At 40.5% G+C, this 9,346-nt stretch overlaps 1 protein-coding gene across 2 annotated transcripts in view; it reads left to right on the top strand.

The window, feature by feature from the left end:
- LOC107718694 (band 4.1-like protein 1) overlaps positions 1 to 9,346 on the top strand; it is a 107,027-nt gene that overhangs the window by 84,404 nt on the left and 13,277 nt on the right. For both annotated transcript variants that reach the window (XM_016525885.1, XM_016525884.1), the window contains exons 8-10: positions 5,086 to 5,304; positions 5,760 to 5,847; positions 6,066 to 6,218. In XM_016525885.1, coding sequence (XP_016381371.1) covers positions 5,086 to 5,304; positions 5,760 to 5,847; positions 6,066 to 6,218 — 460 coding nt within the window. The remainder of the gene's footprint in view (positions 1 to 5,085; positions 5,305 to 5,759; positions 5,848 to 6,065; positions 6,219 to 9,346) is intronic.

The raw sequence follows: 9,346 nt of genomic DNA, 5'->3' as shown, positions 1-9,346 counted from the left end.
TCTCCGCTGTTGGTTGTAATATTGGTGAAGTAAATCCACACTTTGCTGAAGAAGCGTTAGCAAACTCTTGAGCAGCAACAACAGTACCATGTACTCCGCCATTGTTGTGTATGTTTGTTCGCGCTTGCCTTTAAAATCGACACGTACTGCGCATGTCTACATACCTAACACGTACTATGCACGCACATGACGTCACCGTTTTCAAAGATTCCCGTTTTGGGTGTTTACACGGAAACGATAATGGTGGCGTTTTCAAAAACTTGCACTTTGAAACCCATTTTCAAAAATATGCGTTTTCAGTCCCCAAAACGCCGTTGTCGTGTAAACGAACAGGCAAAACGCATAAAAAGCCCCTTACAGAGCAAAGCTTGTGCAATCTTTCACTCTTCTGTGATACAGAGGGTGGAAGAGAGAAAGACTGCAGCACAACTTGAGAGCGAAACAGAGTTGAAGCAACTTTGAGAAGATAACCAAGCCTTGGCCGCAAAACATTCACAAGAACAAAAGCAAAATCCATAAAGCAGGAGCTCAGAGACAAAGCCTGGAAAACTTTAAATGTCAAGGCCAACAACACAACCCTTTTTAGAAGTCAGACGCTGCACTGAGGTTGACTTCTATGGCTCAAAGCTTCCAAAACCACAGATAAATCCCAAGAAAGGACACATGCTTAACCATCTCACCCCACGCACAAACCTAAAGAAATGCAATTAACGAACAATTAACAAATAGCCTCTACATTAACCTCTGACAACATCAGCCAATTACAAAGTTAGATCGGAAAGGCACCAATTCTCTTCAGGAGGAATACAAAGGCTTTCTCTCTTTCTCAAGAAGTGTGGGTTGTTCTAAGTTGTATTGTTGTTGTAAAAGAAACTCTCTCTCTTAGAAGAGCTCTCTCTGAGGAAGATTGTGAAAAGAGAAACAAGGAAGTTCTGCAAGAAGGTATTTGGGGAGTTTAGAAACAGCAACAGCATCAACAACCACAAGCTTAATGAGCTCCTATTTTCAGGACCTTCTGTACCAACTTCATAATCTTCTCTTCAGGGATCCTTCATCTGTGTGTTCCAGGTCGTCCGGATCTTCTGCACAGATTTCAGAACCTCCACCTTCAAGGTTCCTTCATCTACATGTTCCAGACCAGGCCCTTCTCAGTACTCTGTACTTCAGGAGTTCAGCTACTGCAGCCTTTAAATTCAGTTATGTTTAAATGGAATCCAACTCCTTCTTCCCACTGCAACATGGCCCAGCAACCAGTGGAAGATATTACCACTCTGACTTATAATGTCACCAATCAGAATGTAATTATCACTTCACCAAACCTCTTTCCAGAGACCTTGGCATTACTGTGCATTGACACTATGATTATCTAATTTGCATTAGATTTAGTATAGCTGATGTCAGTTAATAACAAATAATCATTGTTTATTTGTTTAATTCAGAGATTATTATAAGCAGGAGAACATCACCTATTTGGTCAAATATGGAGGTGGACCAGTCCTGTAATGAGGGTGTTTTACTGTTGCAGGAAGTGGAAATCATGACTGTATAAAGGACACAAAGGATTCTTTGAAATATAAGGCAGTTTTGGCAAAGATTGTGATGCCTTCAGGGCAGAGACTGATGCTTGATGATCAATGGACTTTCTTGCAGGACAGCCATCCCAAAGTATATATCCAAATATACTTATGCTTGGTTGAGGGAGCGATTGTAGAATGGTCTTGAGTGGCCTGTTCAGTCTCCAGATTTTATTCTAATTGAAAATATTTGGTTGAATTTGAAGAAAGCAGTGGAAATTATCAGTGATTTGGATGCTTTTTCGGGCGAGGAATGGGCCGAGATTGCAGTAGAGAGGTGACAGAAGCACTTACAGGCAGCGTTTATTGGTGGTTTTAAAGAATAAAGATTCTCCCCCAAATTTGACTTTGGGGGTTGAATAATTTTGAACGAATATTTAGAGCCAATTCGATTTTTTTTTTTCATTATTCATCAACTTTACATTCTAAGAATCACTCAAATGTGTGTTAATAAACTTTCTCTAATAGTCTAGTTTCTCTAATGCCTTTGTTTAATTAGTTTCATAAAATGTTGTTCTCTGCAGCAAAATGTCTTGCAGGTCAAGGGTGTTGAATAATTTTGATTGCAACTGTAGGTGCCTGTGTCTGATTACCCTGCACAAAAAAAAAAATGGCTGAGTGTCGAAGTGTTTTTGGGGGTATACGATGGTGAAAAACTAATTTTAATTTTGTGTATTATTTGATGAATATCCTGACCTTGGCCGTTGGTCTGTGTGCACGACTGCTTGTTCATGAGACTCTAGTGTGTCAGTTCTGAATGATTAGGCTCATATGTTTTAATGTTATAAGGCCATGTTAATTTCTGACCCTGCTACAAGAGAAGCATCACCAATCAATAAAACACTGTGGTATCTTTAACAACCCTTTATATTGTGTTTCATCATTACAAAAAGGGACATATTTGACAAAAAAGTACTAAGATTTAAAAGGAAGAGAAGCAAGTGTCAACTTTAAAGTTTGACCACATTAACTCCATTTATGAAAATGGTTTCAAAGTGCTTATATTCGAAAGAAACAATCTTGGGATCTTCTGTTCTCCTCTACTTTCCATATTTGGTACGTTGCAATTTTTCTGTGTAGTGTCATGTCAGCTGTGCAGACTTGGTGCTAGTTGATGGTTCCATGGCTTGCATTTTTTTTATAAATTGGCATTGCAATTATTTAAATAAAATACATTTGTTATAAAGTCATTGTCGAGTCATGCAGTTCAGGTGCAAGTCAAGTCTCAAGTTACTAGTTATTAAGTTAAATTCAAGTCATTTTCTTAATTCTTAATGAGCTTCTGACACAGTATGAAATGTCTGTTGCCAATGATGTTGGTAGATTTTATAATTGGCATAAGGAGGACCTGCTACTTTTGTTAAAGGGGACCTATTATTCAAAATTGTTTTTGAACATAATTATGTGTCCGCTGAGTGTGTCCACAACCACCACATATGGTAAAAATGTATTCACTCATTTTGTTATTTTCCTCAGAAATCAGTCTCAAAATGACTCTTTCAGGAATGTACACCAAAGTGTCACTTTGAACAGGCCTTGCCCATGACTGGTAATGAACTCTGCCTTATTATCTCCTCTGAGTGAGCCGTACTTAGTCTGCCATGTTTATCTCCTCACTAGAGCTTTTAAAATCAGCACTCAAGAAATTTATTCTTATAAAACTACTTCAGTTATTCAGTCAAGAGAAGTGAGTGATTTCTGTTTGTTTTGTTGTTTGATTCATGGACAAAGTACACAAATCAAGTACTTGTCAGTCCCATAGACTCCCCATGTTAAAATGCCCAACTTTACAGCAGAAAAAAATATCTTTACAGCCTGGTACAAAAAATTATTTTGGTCTATATAGGTAATTTTGTGCTTCATGACAAAACAATATAAAAACAGACGTCACATAGGGCTAAATGCGTAGCATTTTAATAAAACTGTTAATGTTACGGCAGCGGGGAATATGAACGTGCATGAGTTATTTTATTTAATCTATGTTATTTTAATGTTTCGTTTTTTTGTGTTTTTTTTAACTACAACATAGAGACACTGATGTTGATGTGTCTGCATCAAGCGGCAACCTTCCGGTCTCTCTCCTGAAACCAAACCGGAAGTGACTAAAGCTGCAATTCATCGACTGTCTGCTAGAGGCTGGCTCCAAAAGGGAGTCAGTCCCATAGACTCCCCAGCAACCAGCTCCCGCCTCTTTGCCCATTTTCGATTATCCGGGAGTGACACGCTACCAAGATGGCGACGGCTGGCTCCGCCTACTTTAGGCTTCAAAAACGCTCTTCGGAAACCTACGGGTAACGTCACAGACACTACGTCCATGTTTTTATGCAGTCTATGGTCTGCATTCAAGCATTTCAGTGGGCTTAAATAGATCACCCTTTACAGCAGATTTAGTTCACAAACAACTGACAGTTTTGACCTAAATATGATTTTCAGTTACAATAATTAATCCTAAAATTCGACATTAGTAACTTACTTTTAGCAGCATCAAGATTTCCCGGGTTCTTACTTGTGAATTCAGTTCACTGGAGACTCGCACTAAACGGTTCATTTGAATCAGTGAGTTGTCGACTCGAGAACAGCTGCAATTGGATCATTCCAATTTGTGAATGAATCGTTTGGTGCAATTTGCAAACCGATTTAAAAGGTTTATTGAAAAGAATCAGTTCGTTCTTAAATCAGACACCGCTTCTGCGTGTCGGAGCACGTGATATATTATAAGGAGTAACGATAAGTTTTATGAAATGTAGTGAAGTAAAAAGTACGATCTTATGCTTTGGAATGTAGTGAAGTAAAAGTAAAAGTTACTCAAAATAAAACTACTCCAGTAAAGTACAGATACTTGAAAAATGTACTTAAGTACAGTAACGAAGTAAAACTACTCCGTTACTGTCCACCACTGCCAAAATATCGGAGGCTCAAGCAAGGAACAGCAGCTCATTTGCATTTAAAGATACATGCATGAAAGCAGCATGTTTTTGCTTCTGTTAAAAATGGGCATTTACACTATTATAATAAATGATCTGTGGGGTATTTTGAGCTGAAACCTCACAGACACATTTTAGGGACACTTGAGACGTATATTACATCTTGGAAAAAGGTTCATAATAGGTCCCCTTTAATCAGCCATGCCAACATGATTATTGGCAAGTGTAATAATAAACATTGCCGTATGCCACAATAAACATTGGCAATTGCAAGGCATTATTACAATACATGTTTACATTACAATACATTGAGTTATGAGTAAAAATGATCAAATTTGGCATTCTGACTGACATAACCATCACAAAAGAGATGCTAAAAATCATGGACAATATTGTTTCCAGTTCATTTTTTATTTTAATTTAAGTTTCTATAAAATTTGCATGCTGTGCAAAGTAAACAGAAAAAAAAACTGAAATGTATTATGATAGTATGTCATTCTGAAGGTCCCTCAGATTTTCTACATGTCAGGCATCAACAATGAAGATAAGAATATGACAAAACTTTCAGGAGATATTTTCTGTTCCAGGTACTACCTGTGTTTGCAGCTGCGAAATGACATCCTCTCTGGCTGTCTGCCCTGTTCCTTTGTCACACATGCTCTGCTGGGCTCCTACACCGTGCAGGCGGAACTGGGAGACTTTGACAAAGATGACCATGGCTCCGACTACGTTAGTGACTTCTGCTTTGCCCCCAACCAAACTCGCGAACTGGAGGAGAGGGTGATGGAACTACATAGAACTTACAGGTCTGAGAGAGATATTAAAGACTGTATTTATTACAGAGAGATTTTACAGTACTTGTTTAATGCAAAATGAGATTACATTACAGATTATATTGATATTACAACCAATATATGTAATGTTCCCTGCCTATGGCCTGAGGCGCTGGGATAGGCTCCAGCATCCCTGTGACCAGGCAGTCAGGAAAGGCAGTTTGGACAATGGATGGGATGTATAATATTACCAAATGTTAACAAATATTCTGAACAGTTTCAGAATAGTTTTATTTAGTTTATTTAGTTTTATTATAAAACTTTTAATAAATATATCAGTTCTTTAAATACTGAATCAGTTCTGATCATAAATTCTATGTGGGTCAGCTATGTTTGAAGGCGTTGTAAATGCTGAAATTCACACCTGTGACTGTCAGGGGCATGGATAACCAAAATGGTTATAATGGTTATTTTTTCCTGTTTCTCAGGGGAATGACACCTGCTGAGGCGGAAATGAACTTCGTGGAAAATGCAAAGAAACTTTCCATGTATGGTGTCGACCTGCATCATGCTAAGGTACGTAAAAATCACCTGGTACAATCTGTAACTACGTACAACTGCTATAGACACTACAAGAGGAAGTAGTTTGTAGTCAGTACCACTAGTGAATCTAAACATCATACACATCTAAAAAAATGTTTACTAACAGTTAGTATTAGGCAACCTTCTTGCAGTAGAAATTGTGTAATTTAGCTGACTGTGCCTTTAATAATCACCCATTCTTTCTGAGGCAGGATTCTGAAGGGATTGATATCATGCTGGGCATCTGTGCCAATGGTCTATTGATTTACCGTGACAGGCTGAGAATCAATCGATTTGCCTGGCCAAAAATCCTCAAGATCTCCTACAAAAGGAGTAATTTCTACATCAAGATCCGTCCTGGAGAGGTAATCAGATCTTTCAGAGGATCTTAGTGCTAAACCATGAAAATTCCACAAAAGTATCCGTCTCTTGAATAAACACAGAACAAGCAAACAGTGGCATATTGCTGAAAACATTAAATAGTCTAAGTAAGAGGCAGTCTTGGCTTCATATTTGCACATGATTACACACACACACACACACACTCAATATGAATAGAGATTTTTAATGTGAAAGCATTTGAAAATTGGTAATTTGATGTTCTTTAACTTCACTTTGTTAGTAGATCACCCGCAGAAATTTCCACTGCCATCTTCACTTTTATGAGACTGCGGTTTAGTAAACCTGGCCCATAGATGCTTGCACACTCTCAATTTGGCCATAGAATTAACTATTGGTGACCCTGAGATTTTCATTTACTACAGACAATTTTTATTAAGTCACTTGACTACTGTGTCAATAGAACAATTGCTTGAATCTTAATGTAAAAAGGGGAAATTAACTGATTGCCAGAAGTCTTGGACCCTGTTGAGTTTTGCAGTCTAATTGGTAGTTACTTACTCTCAGCCTAACCATCTTGCCATTGAACACAGCCTATACAGGTCCCCAATGCAACTGGCTCAGTCATTATCTCTTAAGTTTAAGTGTACAAAGTGTAACAATGTTTAAATGTAATTGGTGGCAAGCTCAGAAGCAGAACTGTTGCATTACCAAAGGTATTCCTGGATAAGAGCTTACAGTTGTTTTTTTTAAAGATCCAAGGTGGCGCCACAGACGGCTGCCTCAGTTTTTGGCTCTCCAGTTTTTGTACTGTTTTTGTTAGTTTTTCCTGTTTTTTGTTTCTCAAACACGATCAGTTTTACCAGGGATGAACTGCTGAACATTCGGCAGTACACACCACACAATCTTCTACCGGATTTCGTTTATTCAGACGTTTTGCTGAACGTTGTAGTTGGCGGAGAAGCGACGCTGATCAAACGCTTTAGGATGCGCAGACGGGGAAGCGAGCCGGTGCGCTCGTGAAGCTCAGACTGCCTAGCATTCATCTGGCGAATCTTCGCTCTCTACCCAACAAAACGGATGAACTTCTTCTGCTCTCCCGGACAAATAAGGATTTTTCACACTGCTGCTCTGAATGACGCCATACCAGACAGCGCGTTAAACCTGCCGAGCTTCCAGGTGTTCAGAGCGGGCCGCGACACAGAATCAACGGGGAAATCGAGTGGCGGCGGGACATGTTTCTACATCAATGAAAGGTGGTGTACAGATGTAACAGTGTTAAAGAAGATGTGCTTTTCCGATCTAAAAGCGCTTTTCATTAACTCTTAAGCCGTTCTATTCGCCACGGGAGTTTCACTTGTTCATTCTCATGAGTGTTTACATTCCACCGCAAGCGCACGTGAGCTCAGCTTTACAGAAACTCGCTGATTAGTTCACAGACACAGAGCAACAGCACCAGGACTCTGCTTTAATCATTCTCGGGGACTTTAATAAAGCAAATCTTTCCCGTGAACTGCCAAAATACAGACAGCATGTTACATGTCCCACCAGAGACAGTAATATACTGGATCATTGTTACTCCAGAATAAAGGATGTATATCGCTCCGTCCCCAGAGCAGCTGTAGGACACTCTGACCACTGCCTGGTTCATCTTATACCGTACAGGCAAAAACGTAAATCTGCTAAACCTGTAGTAAAGTCTGTAAAGAGATGGACCAACGAAGCAGAGCGGGCATTACAAGCCTGTTTCGACTGCACTGATTGGAGTGTTTTTGAAGCAGCCACCAACGATCTGGACGAGCTCACGGAATCTGTAACATCATATATCAGTTTCTGTGAAGACGTGCATCCCTACCAGGACTCATTTAACATTCAACAATGATAAGCCATGGTTTACAGCAAAACTTCGTCATCTTCGTCAGGCCAAAGAGGACGCCTACAAAAGGGGGGACAAAGTCTCGTACAATCAGGCCAGAAACACACTGAATAAGGAGATTAGAGTGGCCAAGAGGAACTACTCTAAAAAGCTAGAACACCAGTTTTCTGACAACGACCCTGCATCAGTGTGCATCGGTGTGGCCTGTAAAACATCACCAACTACAAGACACCATCCCCCAGCACTGAGGCCAATCAACAACTTGCTGAAGACCTGAATGAGTTTTACTGTAGATTTGAAACTCCCAGTCTAACACCCCACACCCACTCTGAACATCTCTCCACACAACCATCAACACCTCCTGCAACCCCCCTCTTCCCCACTCCTGCGTTTCAGATCAGTGAGGATTATGTGCGCCAGGTCTTCAGAAAGAAAAAGAGAAAAAAGGCAGCAGGCCCAGACGGTGTGACAACAGCATGTCTTGAAAACCTGTGCTAACCAGCTGGCCCCCATCTTCTCACAGATCTTCAACAGATCACTGGAGCTCTGCAAAGTCCCTGCTTCAAACGCTCCACCATCATCCCCGTCCCAAAGAAACCCAAGATAACAGGACTTAATGACTACAGACCTGTGGCTCTAACGTATGTGTTATGAAGACATTTGAGAGGTTGGTGTTGGCTTATCTGAAGGACATTACTGGACCTTTACTTGACCCCATGCAGTTTGCTTACCAAGCAAACAGGTCCATGGATGATGCAGTCAGCATGGGACTGCACTTCATCCTGCAACATCTGGACAAAATGGGGTCTTATGTGAGGATCCTGTTTGTGGACTTTAGCTCCGCTTTCAACACCATCATCCCAACACTCCTCCAGACCAAACTAACCCAGCTCTCTGTTCCTAGCTCTATCTGTCAATGGATCTTTCAACACCATCATCCCAACACTCCTCCAGACCAAACTAACCCAGCTCTCTGTCCCTAGCTCTATCTGTCAATGGATCACCAGCTTTCTGACAGATAGGCAACAGCTAGTGAGAATTGGTAAATTCACATCCAACAGCCGCACCACCAGCACTGGCACCCCCTCAGGGTTGCGTCCTCTCCCCACTGCTCTTCTTCCTCTACACAAACGACTGCACCTCTAAAGACCCCTCTGTCAAGCTCCTGAAGTTTGCAGATGACACTACAGTCATCGGTCTCATCCAGGACGGAGATGAGTCTGCTTACAGACAGGAGGTTAAAGAGCTGGCTGTCTGGTGCAGTCACAACAACCTGGA

Source organism: Sinocyclocheilus rhinocerous, unplaced genomic scaffold (assembly GCF_001515625.1).
Source record: "Sinocyclocheilus rhinocerous isolate Xijiao unplaced genomic scaffold, SAMN03320098_v1.1 scaffold2348, whole genome shotgun sequence".
NCBI classification, from domain to species: Eukaryota; Metazoa; Chordata; class Actinopteri; order Cypriniformes; family Cyprinidae; genus Sinocyclocheilus; species Sinocyclocheilus rhinocerous.
Note: the sequence above shows the minus strand (reverse complement) of the source record. Positions and strands in the feature narration are given on the sequence as shown.